Below are 25,512 nucleotides of genomic sequence, written 5' to 3' on the forward strand. Positions count from 1 at the left end.
GTGTGTGTATACTACGTGATTAATTATGTCATAAATGCTACTTCGGAAGATTTTGCTTCGAATGGTGACTTAAAACGAAGAAAGTTGCACGAGACCGATGGCATTTAAAACATAACAACAACCTACCCGGCTTGCTCATGTAACAATACTATAGCCCTTAGATGCGATAGATCTCCAAGGAAGAAGAAATAGCCGTGTTTTTGAAATTTCCTTCTAAAACTCTTACGCAAGTACTGCCCCAGATCGCCTCTAACGTTTCAAGGGGGAATACAGGAGTAGTATTTGTTTCGGCTAAGGGCACCGTGTGGTTCGAACACGACAAGGAACACCGCTTGAAGTCGCATTCAACCTGAAAAAATCACATTTTGAACTTCATACTGTAAACATTTGTTGTTATATTGTTCTTACTTGCCTATCCATTTATGAAATCTAAGAAATATTAACAATAGTGACAAACTGTCAAAAATACATCCGTCAAAAAAATAGTTGTGTTTTTTAATGCCGTGTGTTTGAAAGCATTTTAAGACTATGATCCTGCAGATACTTCGGTAAAATGACTGGTTATCAAACTTCACAGAGATGTTCAGCGCTTATTGCCTAAGTTTGGTGATGATCGAAAAGCAGTTACTCGTGTTACAGCGTGTACAACATAAATGTTGTGTTATCTAAGCAATTCAATGGTCATTTCTCTGAAGTGATTAAGGTGAAATGGCTGAATACCGAACTTTGCAGAATTGTCTGCCCCTACACGTTTTCTCTAATTTTGGAAACTATCCTTGAGTTACAAAGCGGACAACACAAATATTGTGTTTTTTAAACATCAAGAGTCATTACTCTGAAATGACTTGGTTGACAATGCTGGTTATCGAACTTTGCCGATATATTTTGCCAGTGTTAGTATTGTGTTAATCGGACATAAGCTTGATGTCGGATAAGAGCTTGGTCAACTTAATGGGCGCCACCTTTTTGTGCCATTTAAGCAATTGAAGGGCATTAACTTTTAAAGAACTCGACTGACATAGCTGGTTATCGAACTTGACCACGAGTTTATGCCCATACATAGTCCGCCGCCGGTCAACCCGCCCGCCGCAAGTGAGTCCATAATTATTCACAGCTTACAATGGGTATATACAAGATTTTATTTGTTAAAAATACACGAATGCTTTGGTTGTTTTATTTAACGCTATTTGGTACATCCAGATGACACCCAGCGTTTGGAGTACTAGTTTGCTAATTTAAATCTTAAAAGGGGACCGATCCCTGCTGCTACAGACCAATATCTCTTAGCCCATGTTTCAGCAAAGTGTCGAAAAAACTATATTGACTTAATAACTCGATTAAACATTATTGCATCACATTTCCCTGCAAACAGCAATAAGGCTATGTAGAGGCTTAAGAACTGTATATCTACAAATAAAACGCAGGAACAACGTATGCGTAAGTATGTTCGGCCTAAAACTTCCTTTGATTCTGTAGGTCACGGGGTCCTATTTCCCAAGATCGGATGATTGGTTGGAAAAAAAACACATTGCACCCTCTACATGTTTAAACAATTATGCCAATTTTCCTATAATGCAGCGATTGTAGAATGATATAACGGCTAGTGATATAACAACAATAAGTGATTTCAACACTTTATTGTTAAGAAATTCCAAGGATTCCATTTACGGACTAGATCCGATATGATCATGCGATATGCAAACAATTCATGAATGGATCTTATATGTTTATATTTATTTACCGCTTGATTGCCATAGGGATAAAGCTTTATTCAAAATATAATACAATACACTTTGTATAGCTCTGTTTTGTAATACCATTATTATGTAGATCCTAAGTTTAAATAATACAATGAAAGAATACGGACAAGCACAGTAGTCAAAAATTCAAAAAATTGAACACAGTTTGGTCGTTCACCCCTCCCACAGGAATCAAGATAATTAGGTCAGAGATATGATATGGGGGTTGGGGACCTCCTTCTAGAACATTCTGGCTATTTCAAGGTCTAAACCATTCAGGTGTTTTTGTTACAATATTGATATAAAATTACATTCACTTGAACAATTCTAGATGTGACACGCGCCTGGTACCTCCTGGAACCGCTAGGTATTATGCCTAAGTCCTATCCGCTATCATATATTTTGTATCAATGATTATCCTTAACTCGGTATTATACAATTAAAAATTTAATTTATGCCTACTCGAGCCAAACATAACGGGCATTGTGCATACATTTCTTCGTTAATCTGTTATCAATACCATTTTGAAACGAAGTAACATGCATAAGGAGTTTCGTTTAGTGTATATCTTACAGAAACCCCCACCAGCCATTGCATGTTGGGTCAAAAGTGCCAAGAAGAGAAACGTCAAAAACTTCCTAAAAAACTTCCCGAAACGAGCGCTTCAGTTGTTTTTTCAAGACAATCTTCAAAACAGTGCTAAACGTAAACTTTAGCAATGACAACTATGTGTGTTTTTCAAGCGCTTTTTCTGCATTTGAATATTCGTTTCATAGAATCTATCCCAAATTCAAATAAATTACTATACTGCTTATTAAATTTATTGGGTGTGGGTTTGCTCACCCGGCCCACCCCCTTTTTATGTCAATATCGGACAAATAAAAATAAAACTACATTTGTTTTAATCCGAAATGTTCTTGAGGGATGACCAATTCCATATATATACTTCGGACATTTGTGTGGGGACATACATGTATGTCACAAATTGCGCACGAAGTTGCGTCCCCTCTAAGGCCATAGCCTGGATCTACCCTAAATTAGATCTGTGTCGGTCGTCTTTTATGGGATTTCTGTATGGTGACCATGTGTATGAGAAACTCTGGTGTGGTAGGTCATTCGTTGTTAAATATGTAAACAGTGTTGAGTATAAAGCGACATTAGACAAATATATTTGAAAAACCATAGTTATAACAAAACATCAATAAGTGGATATTATTAAAAGGTAAGCAAATAAGTCACACGAATCAAACGAGTGGAAAGATTCTTACAATGTTCCTGTACGACTCTGACCAGTACAGTCCAACCACGTTAGCCCCATTGTACTTGTGTTAACTAAAGATTTGATTCGTACTGGTTGTGCGTTTATGTAGTATATAAACTCTCGCGCGCGATTTTGCAATTCCATTAAGCTCGTTAGCTATCTGTCATTGAGTTAAAACAAACCTTGAAGCTTTTACAAAACCTTGGTTAGGCCAATATACATTGCATTATTTTGTTTGATATATTTGCACTTTTATTGAAAAGAAAAACAACAACACAAAATAAACTATAAACTTACTTCATCATGCAGTTTTCCGCTTATTATTCCATCATAATTCACATTAACTCACCGTTTGTCTAACGTACCAACCAGCTTTGGTTGTCGTCAGGGACGAAATTACCCGGGCAAATTGAACATATAACCAAACAAATTAAACAATGTCGTTTTGAAAGACGTCTCACAGGATAATTTTATCACCTTAAAAACTGCATAGAATTCTTGTTTGATTGTATGGAAAAAAGCTTTTGTTCTTTCTTTGAACAACAAAATTTATGTTTGTTATTCATTCGTATGTATTGATTTTAACTACGATTATCACTTTAAATTAGCACCTATACAGCAATATTACCCCCCCCCCCCCACACCCCCCCCCCCACACACACACGCGATTTTCTTTGTCCGGTAACATCATAATCGAAAGTAAATGCTGTCGGTAAGATTATCTTATGTATCCATTTTTCGATTCTCAATTCGCTCAAACTTTATTATTATTTTTTTATAAAATCTTTAACATACTTTATTATGTTTCATCTTGACATATTATACTAAAAACTAATCTCTGGAATTTCTTTGGGGATTTTTTGCGGTATGTCGAATGCAATGAATAAGAAATAAATAACAATACTGTATGCATTGTACAAACATCCCTGTCAAATTATTTGCGGGCGACATTTAAAAGAAACGCTAAGCTACCTTTATATACCTTCTGGACTTCAGCCAAAAGCATATTTTTTCACCATTTGTTTTATTTTCAAAAGGTTTTGGATGAGGATAATTCAAAATTACAGGCGTTCATAACAATATCTAAAACATTAAAAATATTAATAATTTTTAAGATTAACAAAGAGCAATTGTGTGCTCGAGTTGTATTTGGTACTGTATTTTAAATCTGATAAGGTTGAAAAAAATTGAATAATTCAACGTGCGTTTAACAATTACTAAGAGCTTATCTAATTTCGTTAATGATGATAAGGATTTCCACAAATTTGTATTTAGAGTTGTATTCTAAATCTGATAATATTGAATAAAGAACAATTCAACGTGCTTTTAACAATTAAGACGAGCTTAATATTTCTATTTACTACTTAAATCCGAAAATGATGATTGAGTTTTCCACTAATTTGTAATTGTCATATTTTACAATCATGTTCGCTTTGATTAGCCTTAGTTGTTGGAGGTTAAAAAATGGCCATTGATCGGCTTGCCTGATATTTTTATAACCGAAGAGGGATAGGCCGTTCTGATTTCGACTTCCTGAAACAAGTCTCTTAAAGATGCATTCTTGCTCCCAAATAAGATTTACCACATTTATTATATTGTTTTGATGAAATTATAGAAAATGAGCATTAAACACGGTATTTTTTAGGGATGGAACTTCGAAGCGAGTATCCGAGTATCCGGATATCACGCAAGTATTCGGATACCAAAATGGGTATTCGAATATTCGTTAAGAATTAAAATTTCAATGAAATAGCTTAGCAGAGACATAGCAATTGTTATAAAACATTTCAGATGAAATATTTCAGGTAATCAACAGTGTCTGTCGCAGAAATCGTCTGCTAATTGGGCGTTTGCACAAGGCGTGATATTGTGTCCTTGTGCAGCACCCTGTGAAGTTCTATGACCTTGTTTACAATGACAAGTGTTGTTTTATGATCTCAGATGTGCTTAATTGACACTAATTGATACCGTTGATGAATTACGGACACTACGGACCATGGACATTACGGACCAGACATTATGGACCAGATTTAGGGACACTACGGACCAGATTTAGGGACATTACGGACCATCTTCGGAATCTTACGGACCATGATTTAAACATATTTTTTTTAAATTAATCACTCATTAGTTTTTAATTTGTTAATAAATACTTGAATATGAGTGCTCAGTATGACGTTATATCTTCCATAAAACTGTGAAAAATCCCGTAAAGTTCGAATAGATCAATGGTTCAATATAAAATCTTGTGAAATTCCAAAAGGTGTTAAAGACCTATGCATTTATAACAATTATGTGAACAATAATGAACGAAATTTGAAAGATCGGCAGTAACAATCTTGTTATTAATATAGCATTTCCACTACGAAATGAAAAAAAAATGTGATGAACAGTTTGACGTTAAAATTGAATTATAATTGCAGCGCGACAAGAGTAGGTAAACAACGCCGCACGCGCTTTCAGTTGAAATATACAAACTGAGATTACTGCGTTAGTATTTACAAAAATCCATTGTATACTTCCGATCCGGCTCGAAAAAAATATGACCTTCGGGCACGTTGCATGGACGGTTACTAGGTAAGCATCGTAAGCGGTCGAATTTTCCATCCGAACCGGAAACACGTGATCGATGATATTATGGGATTGTGAAAGGCAATCACTTGTGATTTGTAAGATTAACTATTTTACATTTTGTAAAATCAAGTTTAAGTTTGTTATTTGGCTGATTGAGAAACTCGGTCAATATATAATTTTTATAAAAGATCCCCTTAAATCTAAAAAGATAATAAAGTATCAAAGGAATGCATGCATTTTATCTGAAACAAAGAAACTACATTTGTATCTGTCAAACAGGGTTGTCTGACAGATTGCTCAATAGCATATTTTCGCAAGATATGCAAATGTTAGATATTGTATTGCATTTAAACATCTCATAATGTCCTGTTATCACATAATGACATCGCAAAGTAACCGCACTATCTAACAATAAGGTTCCATGAAAGCCGTTTGCTAGAGTTGTATTGAGTACTAAGGTTTCACATGGTATACCATATGGCTCTCGTAAATGTGTGATCAATTATATCGATGTTCAAATCACTATTAATATATCAACTCGCAAGGGCAATCTATAATGGTAAATCTAGACAATTTCAAAAAACAGTTATTAAATGATATGAGCAAATGTCTTAGTGAATCTTAACTATATTGCTACATATGATATGCAATCGTTTTGTTTTTAGAAGTAACGCGTGAGTGTCTTAAATCACGAAATCTTAACCCAGCAAAAACTAAACGGAACAGTAGATATCCACTAATGAGTAATGCTACCTAGAACTGTAGATCTGCTAAGGATATTGCTATGAAACCTGATACTTATCATAAGTAGAATTTGCACATTTGGTTCTTACGAGCTAGCCCTGAGGACATGAACACTCTCTTATATCAGGGACATTTTTGAACAAATTTAGCTTTACGACTCAATGCAATATGCCCAATGCACAGGTCATGTGTACATTAGTTTCAGGAAACTCAAATATGTTTTCTTCTCAAAGTATATCTAAAATATAAGGCCATTAATCGACCATGGGAATTCTTGAACATACATTTTGAAGACGATCTCTTGCTTAAACAGGGTATCTGTGCCGCCTTGTTTTAGCCTCCTGAGCCGTGTCATGTGTCTGTTATCGTATCGCATACGTATAATTTGATCGACACTTTACCAAATGACTGACTTAGTTTTTGAAAAAAATATTGCATTTAGGCAATAAATAGTTGGAACAGTGCATATTTATTATATCTTATTCTAATCAGTTATAATGATCTTGTCGATGTTTATGGTTTAATGTAGACTAGTCTACCCAAGAAATTTGACATTAAAATTTTTTATTTTCAAAAGAATATGCTCTCAATTCACATATCACCATAGCGGTTAGAGCAGACCAATTTGAGAAATACTGATTATACTAACCATACCATCAAACAGCTGCATTTGTTTTGTATATGCACAGGTAAATAAGGTTTCTTCACTTTAGTCACGACACTGAAATATATTCTTGATCCGTCAAATATATCTTGGTCCTGCAAAACGTTACCATTATAAATGACCATAACAACTTATATATATATACAGTATTGTCAAAGTGAAAAGCAGGCCTATTACTAAACATAAAAAACAACACTTAAGGCTTATTCGTGTCAACAGGAAGATACCATGCACAATTTACAATAATCGTACATACAGTTAAGTGCCTCTTAATGAGCTGTTTGACTTTCCTAAAAGATGATAGTATCATTGGCATACAAAACTATATAGTAGAACTCCAAAATTACCTCAACATCATCATCACTTGTAATACAACTTATGCCGACATGGTCCTAGTTCTTTAATAAAACTGAAAACTGGAACTGAAACAAGATCGTACAGTTAAAATTCTCTACTACCACAGCTTACTTAATAGACTTATTACGTTGGGGCTAATTGCTTGATACATGTAAGACAAATTGCTAATGAACCTATACTGATTGGTAAATGTCATGCTAAAAAATACTCTTGTTCCATGTTCGAGACTGGTTTCTCTGTCTTCGTCAACACGTTAACTCCTATACCTGAATGGTGACACGTTAAATGAGTGTACCTTGCTATATCCAACGTGCGGATGAATTACACGAAACAGTTATACCGCATGTTATTTATTGAATTATGTCTTTGACAAAATGGTACAAAAGGTAACGTCACCTGCAACCCTCAGGATTGGAACAATGACTCCATCCCCTTTTCATATACATCAACGATAATATAATAACTAATACGACTTTGGCGTTCATACTTGAGAAATTTGATTAAATCATGGATATTCTACTATTAAACATTCATTGCATAAAGTACTCTGCAACGATGTAATCATAAATAAGACGGAATACACATTTTCGATTTGTACTTTATGACGCAATTTAACTGTGATCGAAATACAATCACAAATAATCATATGTAAACATTTGATAACGCACCAAACACACACACATCTCATTTATTGAAACACAATGTAGGATATTTTTTAAACATGATTTATATATATAACAAATCGGTGTCCTAAAAGTACAGAAATGATTAGGACACGAATTCTGAAAGCATTGAACACGTGGTGACTGACATGGTTGAGCATGGTAAGTCTGACAAACACGAAATATGTCGAATAAAGAAACTGAAAACATTTTAACAAAAACTTAACTTAAAGGGGCTGTACTCCGTATGATAAAATAGCGAAAATTGTCGAAAACTGACATTAACTTGGCATCGATGTGTACAATGCATTGAAACTTACTAACTGAGGTACCACATAGTTTACAATTTATTTAAGTTTAGCAGTTATTTCGTATTTTTCCATTAAAAAAGATTACTGTGTATGTCTACCACGTCTTATCACGTGATATAACCGAGGTAGATGTATAGCTTAATTATGTCACCCAATTAGAGTTTGCCGTTGTAGCTCAGTAGATACGACGCTGGACTGCAATTTTGGCGACACGGGTTCAAACCCGTTCTCCGACACAAGCGTAACACATTCTATAAGAAAATTGTCCTGAGATTCGCTCCAGAAAAAAACTTGTTTTGGTGCCAATCTGGTGTACAGTCCCTTTAAAGACTTTCGCATTATTTTTTATTAAAAGAGGTTTACAACACGGACGGAATATAGTCCCCTAAGAAATGTAAATGTGTTTATATTGAATATACATAAACACTGTTATACATATCGATCATGTTTAAAAATATATGTGGTTTGTCTGCTGATCAGCTTGCTTATTGCACGGAAATCATTTGCGGAAAACTTTTATCGTATTGTGCCTTCATGATCAAATAAATGAGTTTTAATGATGATATCTGTTCCCGTTTTATTTCTATGGGATATTGTTGATAAATGTTGTTCAATGGCTAAATGGAGTCAATGATTATACTTCTGACATGGGAATATGAACATACTCAACAGATACATATCCTTATCACACATGGCTTGACCGTTTAGGAGTTCAACATATTTCCGTACTCCCCTTAAAGGCGTTTTTTTCCAAAGCCAGTTTCGGTTTTCTGTCAATTAAACATTTGTCTAATCCCGAATGTCAAATTGAAAACGATGGAATAAAGACCGAGTCTTATGTTATGTACACTTCATTGAAGACATCGTCTTAAAATAGGTACAGGTATCTTATTAACGGGGCTTTTTCTATAGTACCCACTGGTCCGACTATCGGACCCATTCCCAAAGCAAGATATAAGATATTTTTCCCAATCTTCAGAAAAAAATCCCATTTTTTTTTAGAAAGTCTTTTTACCTGTACTGGTTCATTAACAACATCCTTATAAATTAAGTGATGTAAAGTTTTTTGATAATTGAACTCGGAAATAATTGATTTTCATCACATTCAGAGATCAGCATGAAATATTATCTGTCATGATAGATATTTACACCTAATTCACAGGAGACTAGACAGCTTTTACTTTTAACTGTACCAGTGGTAAAATTTTACAATTTAGGCATTTTCACGACGTAAAATTTCCCAAAATGTCTAGGGTCTTTTTCCCAAAATGGGCAGAAAAAGCCCTGACCTAATGTCAAAGCGCGACATAAAATCAGCTTTTAGCTTATCAGTCTACAATCCGCTGAATTTGTACTAGCTATGTAAAGCGAGATAACTATTACTACGAATGGTGTTCATGTTTCGTATGCTGTTACGCACCTTCATGTTTTGGAAGATATGCAACGTTCTTAAATTCGGCGATATCCGGTGCGTCAGGCATTGATACAATTGATCACTACTCAGACGACTTCTTTTCGCTGACCCCGCGGAATCTAACCATAATGTGTCCAACTAGTAAAGAATTGTCATAGTATTTGTAATATGCGCGCTGTTTCGATAGCCGATGAAGAATATGAAGCCCAAATAACTCGCTTTTTGTCGTACTAGTTATAGATTAAGTCACCATGTATTCCACATAATAAATGAAGCACATAATAGAAACATTTAAGTCGTTCCTGAGAAACTCTTGCGTCAAAAGGCGCCGCTCACTTACCCGTCTAGCGGCGCCATTAATGGAAGACTAGTTATAATCGCTACATTTCCTCTCAAAATTAAACGAGAATTTAAAGATTCAGGAATCATTATAGCACTCGAGCGAATCTTGGGAGCCATGGATTGCGCGGGGGAGGTAGATTTAGGCGCAGCCTGTAACATGCACGGTCGCTGGGCGTTGTGCCAGCTTGCCTGAACACATCTATTCAAATCCATTTAAAAACATCCTACTACTGTGATAAAGATTCCTAGTTTCTTATTAAAAGTTAAACGTGTAATTGACAGATCGGGATCTTGCCTTTGGACATTTACAAAATTGAAATGGCATAGTTGTTTAAAATTGCCACGACACAAAAGTATAAACAGAATAATAAATTTAAAAGATATAGATGAAACATAAAAAATATCATTGTACTATTTGAAATGAAACATCGAAACGTATCAAATACAATAACTGAATTTGTTATACTTAAAATATTAAAAATGTCAAAGATTATGAATTAGACAATGTTCTCGAAATTGCTTAACAACGGCAATTAATCGGGCAATATTGTTAATAATCTTAGAATAAAATATACATTTTCAGAATAGGAAATTGCAGATATGCAAATATTAAGTACTAGGCTAAATCACTAAGAATTTCAACTTCCGCGAGTGTCTTTAGGCTTAGTCTACTGCCACTTATCCGATACAAACTTCCAGTGTAAGAGTTTCCGTTGACAATGTGTCAGCCAATAAGGTTATATTTAACGTCAGTTAAATGACCTGAAGTATAATTCCCTTGATTAAGAAGGGCTAGTTCGGTATGCTCAATCCACCAATTCCTAATTATTAAGATTACATTTCATGCCATCTAACTATTACTTAACATGTTAACAAGAAATTCATGACACTAAGGTATGCCAGTTTGATGGTATACAATATTTCCTACGTAAATCTATGTATGCAGGACAGATAAGCAGAAAATATTATTATTGTATCCAAAAAGCCGCCAAAGTTTGTGATAAGTATGAGCAAATATAAATAACGGGTTGTAATGATATTTTGAAAGTATTTGTTCAGCCTAAAATACATTGAAATATATATTCAAACTAAACGGTGTTTAGATTCAAGTTTACATACATTTTATGTTTTCAAGGTCAAGGTCATTTTAGAGGTCAAAATGTTTTAGAAAAAAGAATGCCACTGGACTAGCTTTTTTCTTTTATAATTGTAAACCAAAATGAACTGCTACGTATGTGCTATGAATTGACCTTACGACAGCGGCTTCTAAGCCACGCCCCCTGATATCAAGGGAGCGAACTCTGTCTATGTCCGTCAAACAAACGAGGAAGTAAAGGCGTCTCGCGTCGTTTCGCTTTCCGATATTCCTGACAAATTATCATAAATGTGACATTACAATGCGAAAAAAATAGAAGTCAAAGGAATTTGTAACTGGCTGCTACATCGGAAGGCTCGATATATCTTTAGAAAATGACGATATCTAACATTTACGGGGTGAAATCTATCCAAGTCAGAGAAAATCGGATAGCCGCCATGTTGTCAACATTGACATCGATAAAAAGGAAAAGCGTGTGTGTGACGCATACTGTAAATGCAAACAAGGGTAAGTTTAACTTTTAATAACACCGGTCCTTCTTACAGTATTGTTGAAACAAAGATTAAATCATCGCACAATATGAGTAAATCATAAATGGCCCGAATGGGGAACTCGGAAGTGACATTAAATAACAGTTACATGCCAGCTATACAGTATAACCTTGTATTCTATAGTATGAGCAGAAATGGTTTATTGGGGTTATGCATAAAAAGTTTCAGTTCTAAGCGATTGAACACTCCCCCTTATGAATAATAATGTAATAGTTGACAAGTGACAATCGTGGGTGATACCAATCTGTAACTTTTGCATTGCTCAAACATTCACATGCTTTGATTTTTGTTCTTACAGAAATTGTGGAACATGTTCACACACTCTGGCTGTAAAAGTAGACCTGGGAGGAAAAGTGCCCCCGGTGTGGGGCTCGAACTCACAACCACCAGAACACTAGCCCGGCGCTCTAACCAACTAAGCTGACCGGGCAGCTGGTTCTAACCCACACACACTACCCTCCCCCCATTTACCGGTTAAGGCTGGTGGAGGGTCTCCTGCTATTTACCGTTGACACCATTAAAGTATTCTGATTGATGGAGTTAAGGAAGTCCCCTTATTATTGTCTTCAACAAGCCTACCGCCACAGGGGACCTAGCATAAGACCGGAAACCGCCCCCCCCCCCACACACACATGATATTTGCCAGTCCAGGCAATGTCAACCGCAAGAGAAAACCAGTGATGACAGGTTTTACAAATAATAGGTAGGACCTATTTTAAAGCTTTTAATAACATTTAGTTTTACTTTGATGTACAAAAGTAATGGACTATTTGTCCAGAGAAAAACAACAACCACAAAACATTAGCTATTATCTTGTCAATATTTCATTATGATATACATGTAGAAAGCAAACATCAAAGGCAGTAGCATTTACAGCTAGTATTAAAATATTTAGCAATACATGTAACTGATTTATTTTAATATTGGCATCTTTTTAAATTTATTTATTTCAGGAAAGTATGGTCTTTTGAAGAGAGTTCTTGAAGTTGTTCAGCATGTTGTTTTGATGGATTCTTGGAAGGATGTACCTCTATGATGTTAGCTTCAGTTCTGGAGTATAACACCAGTTGTTGCATATTTAATATCAGATTTATTAAATACATTGTTGTTTTGCAAACATTACTTAAACTTTGATATTTCTTTGGTGTTTATGTATGATATTGTAGGTGAATATCTCTTTATTGCAATGGCAAATATATTTTAAAATATATAGCATTAGCAGAAGTTATTTTTCACTGTTAAAGCTGCACTTTCACAGATTGATCACTTTGACAACTTACACAGGATTCGATTGCATTTATCATATTTTGGCTCGGAGAAGTTTGCTTTGTGATTTATATATTAGGTCTTAATTTAAAGAATGCCAAAATAAGCCGATTCTGAGACAAAAAGTGTCAAACTAGAATTCTGTGAGAGTGCAACTTTAAGAATACTGTTAATCGAGTGTGCATGTGATCCGGACTCTGAACATTGGATGAACTATCATTAAATATTGTAGATTTACGTAAATGGCCCAAAATATAAGAATAACAATGAAAATATGTACATGTTTGACTTGTTCTTTATTCATAATAAGTCTAAGTCTTTACAGCACATGTTTGGCAGAATCAAGTTCTAATGAACATAATAATTGATTTAAATGTACAGTGAAATAATTGTTTTATACAGAAAATAATACCTTAACGATTCAGACCGATCTGTTCTCGTTTTTTGGTGGCTCAAATATTTATCTGAGTTTTGGAGGAGGCCTAGCTGGTGTGAGCTGGTCAAATACAGTAGCTGCTTGAGGGACAGGGTTTTCTTGATTGGATTTCCCGTCGACAAAGTGCTGATATGAAAATAAGAAATCTATGAAATGCGTCGGAATGACAGCTACAAAAGCCATTGTTTACATTGGAACCATACGAGTAGATGAGATTCGGAAGCATGCGATGGTTCGGACAAAAATTTAGTTGTACGATATTTCCTGATTTACTTTGAAAGCAAAGCAGTTTATAAAAACTACATAACGGTATCAACAAAAATACCTCTATCTTGAATGAAATCAATCGTGTCCATTTTGAACCTGATATTAAATGGCCATTAATGCCGATTTGACAACACAAGCCAAAGCATAAATGTACGATGTTTATAGTTTAAAAATAGTAACACTTATTTAGGTCATGCACGGACAATTTCAGTATTAAATAAATTTTGAGCGGATTGAAATAAGTATTTTTGTTCAAAAAAATACTTTTGTACAGACGTATAGATGTTTCGCCTTTGAACGATCTTTCAAAATTTAAAAGTTCAGCTGTTGATGAGGTCTTCCACAGAGTCTGATACAGCACTTTCATTTTTCTAAATAACTCGCTGGTTTCGAATACGGAACGAATTGGAAGCCATCTTTAGTCGGCCTAGCTACCTTGTATCCGAATTACAAGTGCCATGACAACACCTTTTTACCATGATACTTAAAAAGGCGAGGAATTGCCAGCGCATGTATATGACGGACTCTGGTCAGTTTGACGGACAAAATGGCGGATAGCAACACGGCTTATCAGCCCTACATTCTGATTGGCTGATAGGACCTGTCAATCAAATCCTGTCGTAAGGTCAATTATTTTAATTTAATTGAACCCGATATGTTGTTACCATGGAGATATTAATATTCAGAATTAGCTTAAGTGATAGCAAAAGATAGCTTTTATAAATTGCCAGTTCAGTAAACGTGTATTGTTGAATGTGAGGGTTGATATTATTAAGTATATTTGTTTCTCTTATTTATTGTACAAGTTTTAGATTTTGTTGTAAACGCCAATGTTTTAAACCATAACCTAGTTCCAAAGGTGGTCTAAATGGAGAAATTGCTGTAAGAGTCGTAATAAATGTCGAAAAATGTTCATTGCCACACTCAACACTTAGTGAAAAGTTTATCTTAATGCATGGCATGCAACTATTTCATAATGTGTTTCTTGCTAACATGCAATAATGGTCTCTTCAATGTCAAGGCCGATTTGTTTTCAAGATCAAAATGCAAACAAAAAATACCCAAGCAAGGGGATTTCTTGTATTTATTTCTTTGTTTTGAAAGTTTACTATTGCATGTTCATTTAAGGATTGATTCTTATTTTTTGTGCGTTCATACAGTATGAACGCTCGGCCGCGATTTTGCTAATCTCTAAAGCGCTATGAATCCTATGCCGATGAAAAAACAACGAATAAATGATTGAAGAACGGATCCGTAAAGCATAGGGTGAAATAATATGTACCAAATCGCGATGCAGGAAGACTGCAAACCCAAGTAGGGGAAAGTCATTGGTAAAAATGTGTAGAGCCTGAAAATAAAGGTGCATTATGTCAAACCCCCAAATGAAGATATGAATATAATTCCAAGCCTTCTTGAAGAGCATGCGACAACAACTAGTCACAACTGTGATTCTTAAAATGAACGCGTTGTAAACTTGATGATCAAATTAAAGGAGAACCGTATTGTTCATGGCTTTAACCATGTTTTAATAGTTTAATTTATAACCGGAATGCAAGGTTTTTTAACCCACAAAGAGGAGAGTGTTATGCAGTAATTCAACCGCTACACAATGCTAGAGGTTGAAAAAGAACACGTTGAGCTGTTTTGGAAAGGTTATGAAATGAATGTCGCCATCGACTATAAAAGGTTACCATTTTGCAATACTACATACTGTTTGAATAACAACTCGCAATTCTGGGGTCTTCGAAAAAAAGTTCGAGGTTTGCAAGTACTTGATATGAAGGACGAGCATTTCAGCCTTTTGCTTTGACCTTTGTCGCCATTGTTTCAATTTTATAAAGACACATGGGAAGTGATCCTTTGAAAGCACATCATACATTCATGAAAACAGAAGCTGAGTTTAATCTAAACTGTTCATTCGTGTAACACTGTCAATCGCCAATTTGTTAGCGGTATTCTATTTCTAGGAAATTAAGTAGAGTGTTTGCATGAAACTATAGATTGAAACTAAATAAAACCTTTTCGATACATTTTCTTAAACTACACCCCTTTGCTTGTTGTGGGTAAACATGACTACAGACAGTTATGCATGCATGTAGGATGTGAATTAATCAAATCCAGGGATACCTAAATGTTCATACTGTATTAGTTTTTGTTTAGAAATGTGTATACATAACATTTTCTCATATTAACATCTGAAAAGGAAATACAACTGACCATATAAATGATTCCCGGCCTGTCATTTTGTATGCCCAACAAAACGATATGGCGCATGTGTTGTCCATGTACATCTCTGATAGTTTTGTTCAATGCCAAGGTGGTCAATATAATTCTTATCGAAATAAAACGGGTTTTATTTATTTATATATGTAAATATATCGTTTTGATTAAGTTTTTTTTTAAGAAATGAACTTAAACATGTCCATGCCTATACAATTACGTGTCTCATTTGGTTTCTTTGTTTTATTCGTAAATATAAACATATGCACTGCATAAACTTAAGGGCTGGGCTTTAAATCGAAAATAATGAAGTCGAATTCCGTACTCACTTGTTTATTTGCAAGGTGATTTATTCATGTATTTATGCATCGACATTTCGACGAAGAGCATAGAAACCAGCACAATGTCTGACAACATACTCGTTTTTAGTCAATAGTAAATCTGAAAAATCTATCCGAATTATATCAACACTTTATAGTAGTCTAAACAAACAAGAAATGTCATTGAAAGCCACACCCCAATACAGTCCAATATTTATGCTTATTATATACTTTCTTTTTTATTTGCAATCATATTATATGAATACCAAGGACCTTATTAAATTTGTGAGCACAAAAGAGCTGCACAAAATGTATTAAATATCCGTATAAGGCCGGACTTAGATTCTTTAATATATACCTATATCTATTGCCAGAATAGATTTGGCCATTGATAAACACATTCGACATGAAACATGTCAGTAATACTGCTAATAATGATGTTTAGATTTCATTTTCATCAACAGTCATTAGCATCTCCAACTTTGAATATCTTATTTTTAGGAAGACTGGAGTCTGTTATCCAAAGACTTTCACTTTTCTTTAACGCTTGAGTACTAAAATACATTCGAATGAATTCATTGAACGAAAGTGTTAAAATGTTAATGTCTATTTTTTGCGCTCACGTTAGTATTCCATTTGTAAAATAATCGTATAAATGCTAACTCGAGATCATATGGTGTTTAGTAATAGTTATAACACAAACTATCGGCGCCATTGTCGCTATGTTTGCTATATACATCGTTTTGTCAATGAAGTACATAGTTGTCTGCTCCTTTCACTTTCAATTAAAACGCACAAAGTCGGAAGTAACTTTGAGCTCATATTGACGAGCAACACATGATAACACATATGCTCTCTACAAAACAGATCTGCCATCCCAACTACCATTGGGCTGAACATGAATAGATGAGAAAGCTAAAATGCGTATGCAAAAACAATATGAAATATGATCAAGCGAGTACCCGTTCGGCGAACATAAAACGTCTTTTTTCTTATCTGATCTGCATTGAGATTGAAGCGGTATACAAATAATTAATGTCAAAATCAAACACGGAAGAGTAACTTTTTGTAGCAATAATACAGTATTTCGTCGTTTTGAACACGGAAGGGGTGTAAAATGGATTATGAAGAGGGTGAGTACTCATATGATAAGTACACTAATTATGATTGTATATGTTTAATGCTCACGATGTGCACTAATTTAGGCGGTAGTTAGCGGATGGTTAATCAGAATGTATTTTTCTAGGTGTCTCGGTGTAAAGAACTTTTTTCGGTATCTGTTTAAAATGAATAATATGTAAATAATACATCAATGACCTATGGTATGTTATTCTGGTAACACCAAACGGCTGACAGTGTATGATTACAATGACAGTAAACTCTTGATCGTTCGTTTGTTTGTTTTCTGTTTTATTACGACATTTAATGATTACTCATTGATTTCAATCTATCTGGCGGTAAAAGCAACCCGCTTACATTAGATATAATATGTCATTAAAAAGTTTTATTTAATAGAAAAATGAATCTAACACTAGACAGCTGTCATTTAGAGTATTGGAAAATATTACAGAAAATAACTCATTTTGCCATACAATTAGAAAGTGTATGAATATATGCTTATATTTGCAAATTTCTGTTCAAAGATGCATATTTCATTAATTGATCATATTTGAAACTTGAAGTATGTTAGAAAGTTACTTTAAAATCGCACCGGGTGCAACCTTCGCTGTCTACTTGAAGTAGGGAACCCAAGATTGCAAAGATCTGAATATATGTTTTTGAAAGATATACTTTTTAAGCTACCTTTTTAAACCTTTGATGTGTCTAGGATTGTAAACAAGTTGTTGGACTGTGTTTTGAAAAACAAGAAAACAAATCATATAGGTATTTTAAAGTGGAAGAATTACCAAACCCACCAGACAGAACACATCATGAATAATATTAAAACAAAAGCAGTTCAAAAATCCCCGTTATTTATCTGTTATGACTTTATATATATAAGACACTGTTTGTATTTTTTTATGTAATTCCTTTTAATATATATCGGAGGAATTTGACAGCATTTATATATTTTCAATGGGTTTCTTTTCTTGGTTTTCACAATGATACGTTCATTATCATGCTATAGGAAGACATATTTTAAACCTTGCTTAAAACGGAGCTTTGTGAGGTGGCTGTCTTGTAATGATTTATCGTATCTTTTAGTGGCTCATTCTTGTGCCTGTTATGTTTGTGTGCGGTCGTTCACTTCTTAAAATGACTTCATCAGTTTATATCTATGTTTTACCTTATTCTTCACTGTTTTCAATTGATGATTGCTCTGATAATATTTTAATTATTTTCATATTTTGGAACAAGGTTGTGGTTATTGCCATACAAACTAATTTTTAGCCCCTAGTAGACTCGTGTTCAAGTGACCTCGTGTTTCACCGTTCCATGGCGGGTATATCATCATTTGTCGGTTAAGCTCTTTTGATGCGTGTTTGGTCTGTTTGTGTATGTGAATGTGGCTTTTATGCGTTCATGAACTATCTAATTGTTGTTTTGGCCATTGCCTTGTGCCTCTACCCAGGGTCGATTTTTGAATTTTTGGACTACTGGGCTTGTCCCTTTATTTTTCATTGTATTATCATTATAAAAACAATAGCATTAATATTATTAACTAAAACAATTTTTCAAGACTGGCCTTTTTGTTTGTAATTATTCCTGTTTTTTTTTTCAATGTCTTTCATAAGTTCACCAAATAACTATTTCAAAATATAACAGTTGTTAAAAGGTGGATTGTAAAACATATTAACATTTTACGAAATTTTGCTTGTTGAAAACATTAAAAATGTGATGAAGGAATGCAATGTTTGAAAGCCGTATTTAAGTCGAATTTAATACAAAAAGAAGTTTGTGATAAAGACAAGTTTATTTATTCTATCAAACTTGATTAAGTAATTTTCTGCAAAACATCTACCGAAAAAGGAATGCAATGTTTGAAAACCGTATTTAAGTCGGATTTAATATAAAAAGAAGTTTGTGATAAAGACAAGTTTATTTATTCTATCAAACTTGATTAAGTAATATTCTGCAAAACGTCTACCGAAAAAGGAATGCAATGTTTAAAAACCGTGTTGAAGTCGGATTTAATATAAAAAGAAGTTTTTGATATAGCCAAGTTTATTTATTTGATCAAACTTGATTAAGAACTTTTCTGCAAAACGTCTACCGAAGAAGGAATGCAATGTTTGAATGCCGTGTTAAAGGGACTGTACACCAGATTGGCACCAAAAAAGTTTTTTTCTGTAGCGAATCTCAGGACAATTATATAACGAAATGTTTTTTTCTCTTTGATATCATAATTGTAAAAAAATACCAAAATGTAAAAAAAGAAATCGAGTCGGACACCGGGTTCGAACCGGTGTCGCCAAAATTACAGTCAAGTGTTGTATCCATTGTACTACAATGGCTTACCCTATAGGGTTGGAATATTTAAGCTATATACCTAACTTGGTAATATCACGTGATAACATCGATTAGCCAATCACGCATAAGGAATGCATTCTACTAGGTAGACGTATCTAGTATTTTATGTTAATGGAAAAATACGAAAAAACTGCGAACAAGAAATTAATTGTAAACTATGTGGTACTTCAGTTTAATAGTAAGTTTCAATGCATCGTACACATCGATACCAAGTTTATGTCAGTTTTCGACAATTTTCTTTTTTTTTTCGCGATTTCATCATATGTAGTACAGTCCCTTTAAATCGGATTTTTTTTGTTGCAAATTTTGACTTTTTTGTATTTCTGTGTGACTCATCATTCGTATCAAAATGGAGTGACAAATGCATTCAATAAAGCTAACAAGCCCCAGTGAGTTATAAAGGCATGGTTGATTCTGTTAGTATTTTTTTTCATACATTTTAAACACATTGTAATAATATGAGCACGTACAGTGATTTGGTTTACAAACGGTTTAACCGTATTTTTAGAGGACACACACATTGTTTGTGTTACTTTCCCTAAAGTTATACATCATTAAGCTGTATACATTTAAAATATGACTCCATGTTATGTCATTTTATTAAAAACATTCAGTGTATCATCACGTAGAAAACTATAAACCGCAGGACTAAAATTGACGAAATGGGTATATTTCCCACACGATTGTCCTTGGTGTCCCTGGGTAGTCCTGGCCTGTATGTGAGTTGTCCTTCTTGGGTAGTTCTGGGATGCCCTTGGGTAGACTTTTAGTGTCCATTGGTAGTTCTGGTGGGTCCTTGGATAGTCATTGGTGTCCTTGCGTAGTCCGAGCATGTCTGTGATAAGAAGTGTAGTGTTTTCTGGTTGTTCGTCGATGTCCTTGGGTAGTCGTTTGAGTCTCTTGTGGTAGTTCCGGTGTGTTCCTTAGGATGTTGTTAAATTTTGGCTTCTTAATTTTATGCAGGAGATAGAGAGTACGTGAATCTTTTGGAGGAATCGAGCAGGAGAATCTGTAAGGAAGAACTGCATGAAAGAAACGACGCGGATACGCTGATTGCTGTGCAAACCTTTCGGAAATGGATCAAAGAGCATAAGACGCTTAAAACACCAACAGGTTTGCAGATTTTTTTATGATTTGTCGGGTAACCACGGCTGTCATTAATACACATGGAGTATGACTGGTCTTCTTTAACCAAAGCTTGATATCTAAATTGATATGTGCCGATCAACACTTAACAGACTTGGGATGGCAAACCCCTCTTCAGGGTTTTAAAAATCCCATTTGATCGACTGTCGAACGTGACAAAGTTGATAGCATTTGTACATATACGTAGTTGAGTGGGTGTTTAAGTTTAATTTTTGAAATAGGGAAATCGTTAGTTGCAAAGACACAGTGAATGATAAATGCCCGATTTCATGTCAATGGATGAAACTCTTATATTCTCTTCGGGTTGACTATACCAGGATACTGAAGTAATCGTTATCGTGCAATTTTGTTTTTTCCCAATCATTTTATTTCAATATTCAGAGAAAGGGTATTAAATAGTCCTAATGGCACTAAAAGACAAGGTCAGTACCCTACAAAATGTTTTGCCTTTATTCAACTTCTATAGATAAGTATTGGTTCGTCAACTAGTTTACTCATCCACATCCATCTGATCACATCTGCATTAAAGATATGTTTCACTTACCGTTCCCTTTCGGTTACAATATACATATTAAGTACATATATTGGAATGTATTAACGTAATCTGACTGTGTTGTAGTGTGACATTGTCAGAGTCTCGTTTAGTATGTTAGACTAAACAGAACCTTCTCAATGGGTTGGCTACTTTGCGTGTCCTTGTTTATTTCCCTTGTGTCACTATTATTCTGGTCGAATGGTCAGCCACCCAGGTTATAGTTGTCTGGAGCGATGGTGTTTGCAGATTGGTCAATCAAAGGCTTATATGGTGTCGTCATTTTCTGTTTATAGACTATCGATTTCTACTCCGTTTTCTTCGCGTCTGCAAGTTTAGTCAACTGGATGCTCGAGAAACTTTGGAACACTTCTGGAGTGTGCGCTGTTCCCAACCCGAGTGGTTTGTGGGAGAGGACCCAACAGATGAACTTATGCAGAAGATCATACGAATGCAGTACGAGTCTTAATAATATCATATTATTTAATTGCAGGCACAATTTTTAGTAGAAAAGTAATTTTAAAGTTAGTATTTTTGTATCGGTACAATTGATGAGGTTTCCGAGATTGCTTTGTAAAATATAATTCCGATGGTTAGACCACTAGGCAGATGGATTTATCTGATAAACAACGCTTTTTTATCTATCAGCTTTTAAATGTTTTGACAGAAATCAGTATCTCTGATGTATGCAAATTAATGACCATATCTCACATGTTTAAACAGAAATAAGTTTTCTCTGAGGTATTTACTTATTGCACATGTACCATAATAGGTTTAACAAAGAAATTAGTCTCTCTGATGTGGGATAGTTATTGAGCATGCCTCATTTAATTACATTTATTTGCGTTTTCCATTTAACGTTTGGTTCTGTATCGTTTTCTTTCCCTACGCAAGGTAATTCATGGCTTTCATAGCAAGTAGAGTGAGGAAACGGAAAGTAAAAATTGAATGCAAACAGAAATTTTTAAAATGTCTTATTTTGCTATTGGGGTTGACAGTGATGCACCTATCCTTATACTGTAATAACTTTTCTCAATGTTACCGATTTCTCAGTATTAATACCTTAGATGTACTTTGAAATGATATTCAATTTTCACAGATTGCATAATTGTAGATGCTACTTTTCAGAATGATTTGTTGTCCAAAACGACGAGACAAACACGGTCGTCGCGTCGTGTTCTCGAAGTTTGGTAATGCTCTGAGTTCTACAATACTTTCCATGACAACCCATTATTTTCTACTTAAGACTTCTCATAAACTTAACTATTAGCTGAAATGATATTTTACATTAAACAAAAATATATCCTATACTTTAGACAAATTAGATGTCGAACTTCTAAAGACAGTCGGCCTGCATACGTTGTATAAAGCGTGTTCGCTCGTGTTAGACTGGTTGATATACGACGAACATGTGCAAGTTGAAGGTCAAGTAATGGTCGTCGACTTCCGGGGTTTAACGTTCAATGTGTTTAAAGCAATGTTCAACAAAGATATGGAGGAAAAGTATACAGATTATTTTCACGTAAGAATTTCCATGTTTATAAGGCACCTATTAAACTCAATAGAAGTACAAATATAATAACGATAATGATAATAATTAAAATAAAGTATGACAGTTTCTAAAATAATACACTTTCTTAGTGTTGAGATTACAAGTGCCATTGTTGCCAATGTAATGGTGGGAGTGATTAAGTCTCTCTAGCTATCTTTTTCTGTAACATTTCGTTAAGACATGAAACTGTCGCCATGCAATCAGTTAGTGATATCACCTACAAATATATTGTTTTGTGAGTATCTAGAGGCCCAATAGACATGAGCAGAATGTTTAACGTTTACTTAGTAAGCAATAGATACAACATTTGAAATATCTTACTTCGTTGCCCTAAAGTTCACGTTACTTGTCTCTTCGATACCATACATTGGTCCATGGTGTCACTAAGTCTTTTATTTTACCAAGACATCGTTATGAACTTGTCAAATATCCGGAAAACGGCGCAGTATGCTCCACTTTATTAATTCAACAATCAAAAATATATAATAATAATAATACTAATAATAATAAATGATATAGAATCTGTCTATTAACATTATTCTTAATCCGGTTTGAAGCTAAAATTCTCTTTTCCCTGGTTTACTTCTCCGATTGATTATTACAGCGCGCCTTGCCAAATCGGATGAATTCGATTGAAGTTGTGAATGAACCAAAGTTCTTTGACCTGGTTTGGGCAATGATAGCTCCAATTATGCCACAGGAAATGAAAGATCGGGTACGTCAATGAAACACCCCCAAGTACGCTACATGCATAGATAGAGGATATATAATATACAAACAGATGTGGCATTAACTATTATAGATACGGTTTCGTTTATTAATTGCACGCTATTAGCCACATCTTGAATAAATCATGCAGTTTAAATTTTTGGAAGCTTTAAACGCAACTTTTGTGTCCATAATAGTTTCACATGCACGGCGGAAGTCTTGTGAAAATATACGAAGAGGTTGGGTACGAATGTTTACCGGAAGAGTACTTACCGGATGACTATGACGGTCCAAAGTCCGGAACATGTGATGAAATCGTTGGTGAGTAACTCAGAAGGTAAATGCGAAAATGGTCTGAGATACAATAGGTAAAGCGACATTAAGAAAATGCTTGCTTTTTGCTTACCAGCACACACTTGTTGTTCTCTAACACTTTACAGTTTTTGACAGAGAACATAATTTGTTAACTTGCAAATTTCTGGAGAATGATTGATTCAATTTGAGCTTGAATTGTTAAAGCAATAATAACTTTAAAATCAATGGTTTAAATTTCTTTACTTGACAATCGCATGAGGAAGTATGTTACTAGGGATTTGTATCACCTTACAAAGTGTAAACAAGGACTTGGAGTGCATGTCAGTTTCTCATCATCGTATTCATTGTGCTTCTTTCATAAATATCAAACAAACTTACTAAATATCTTCTTTGAACATTACCTGGATTTAAATCAACAGAACGTATCTATGTGAGGCGGTGATAATTTATACTTTCCGATACACTATTTGTCAAAGCACAATGAGGATTATTTTTGTGATCGACTTGTAATGGGTTCACAGCACTGATTTTTAAAGAAAGTTCCTTATTCTGAAATAACTCACGTAACAATTTTTTATTCAACTGAAATCTTTCACTTTTCCATTTTCTTAGTCAACTTATTTTTTTTTTCAAAGAAGCGATGCTAGAAGACATGAGGCAGCCCGAGTTTCTGGAGTACATCCGTGACCTCTCTAGCGGCAAATACGGGGTGGACAAGGTAAAAGTTCACTCCACGGAGTCAAAAGGATCGTTCAGGAAAATTGTGGACTAGCAAGTATTTTGACAATTGCAGGAACGATGTCAAATAGTTGTCGATGTTACAGCTTTGTAGCTGGTTGGGAACAGCTTGTTTCTTGAACGTTTTATTTCTTGCCCATCCATAGCTAATTAGTGTTATTGCTGTCTGTGATTTTGTGTTTGTGAATGTGGGTAAGATGCAAGCGTGTATGCGTGCAGGCCTGCCTGTACATTATTCTTATTTTTGTAATCAAAGTCCAATTCGACTTGCAAATGTAGAACAGTTGTTGTTCAATTTCATCAGAATTGATTTGATAGAAGGGGAAAAAGATCGACGGGATAAATATCTGACGCTAACACCCATAATACATGGGTTCGTGTCCTGTTGCAAGCACTTTCAAAATAGTTAATTTATATTTATTTTTGATTTGAGATGTCATAGAATAGCGATAAATTTTTAACTATATACACTTTGTGTTTACTAACGTTTTTGACATTTTAATATATTTTTTCTAAGGGGAGTGTGTGATGTTTTATATTAAACTGTCGAGCAGTATTCAACTAATACCATGTGCTTTTGTGTGTTTATATGAAATGACTAATATTCACAAGTATTTGGAGCCTCAAAAAGAAAATAAGGATTTAATAAAGATGCAATTTAAATCACTATTAAAATACCTAAAGATTTTCTTGTGCCAATTCCTGTGTCAAATTCTTAGAACTGATGGTGATCTTTTTATATCGTAAATGACCACTTCTCCTTCGGATACACGTATTTATGCGTATGCTCATTTAGCGAACACACTGTTTGAAAATATCAATTTTA

General features: G+C 34.5%; 1 protein-coding gene and 2 long non-coding RNA genes across 4 annotated transcripts; 2 read left to right on the forward strand and 1 right to left on the reverse strand.

Moving 5' to 3' along the window:
- The first annotated feature begins 11,390 nt into the window (after positions 1-11,390).
- LOC128203103 (uncharacterized) lies at positions 11,391-13,260 on the forward strand. The gene is made up of 3 exons (XR_008255859.1): positions 11,391-11,671; positions 12,014-12,418; positions 12,669-13,260. It is a non-coding gene; the product is annotated as an uncharacterized LOC128203103 (long non-coding RNA).
- On the reverse strand, positions 12,512-13,539 carry LOC128203105 (uncharacterized). Its single transcript, XR_008255860.1, has 2 exons — positions 13,394-13,539; positions 12,512-12,765 (listed from the first exon to the last, which is right to left on the reverse strand). It is a non-coding gene; the product is annotated as an uncharacterized LOC128203105 (long non-coding RNA).
- Positions 13,540-17,123: 3,584 nt separating this feature from the next.
- On the forward strand, positions 17,124-25,373 carry LOC128246462 (alpha-tocopherol transfer protein-like). Of its 2 annotated transcripts, none has more exons than XM_052964675.1 (8): positions 17,124-17,357; positions 20,659-20,808; positions 21,670-21,829; positions 22,502-22,563; positions 22,690-22,895; positions 23,530-23,640; positions 23,831-23,970; positions 24,584-24,710. In XM_052964675.1, exons 1-7 carry the CDS (start codon positions 17,342-17,344, stop codon positions 23,960-23,962), a joined length of 837 nt encoding a protein of 278 aa, XP_052820635.1. In that variant the 5' UTR covers positions 17,124-17,341; the 3' UTR covers positions 23,963-23,970; positions 24,584-24,710. The 2 variants fall into 2 exon arrangements, with proteins under 2 accessions (XP_052820635.1, XP_052820634.1); XM_052964674.1 differs by having other exon boundaries at positions 17,152-17,357; positions 23,831-23,954; positions 24,584-25,373.
- Positions 25,374-25,512: the final 139 nt, after the last annotated feature.

This window comes from Mya arenaria, chromosome 9 (genome assembly GCF_026914265.1).
Source record: "Mya arenaria isolate MELC-2E11 chromosome 9, ASM2691426v1".
Taxonomy (NCBI): Eukaryota; Metazoa; Mollusca; class Bivalvia; order Myida; family Myidae; genus Mya; species Mya arenaria.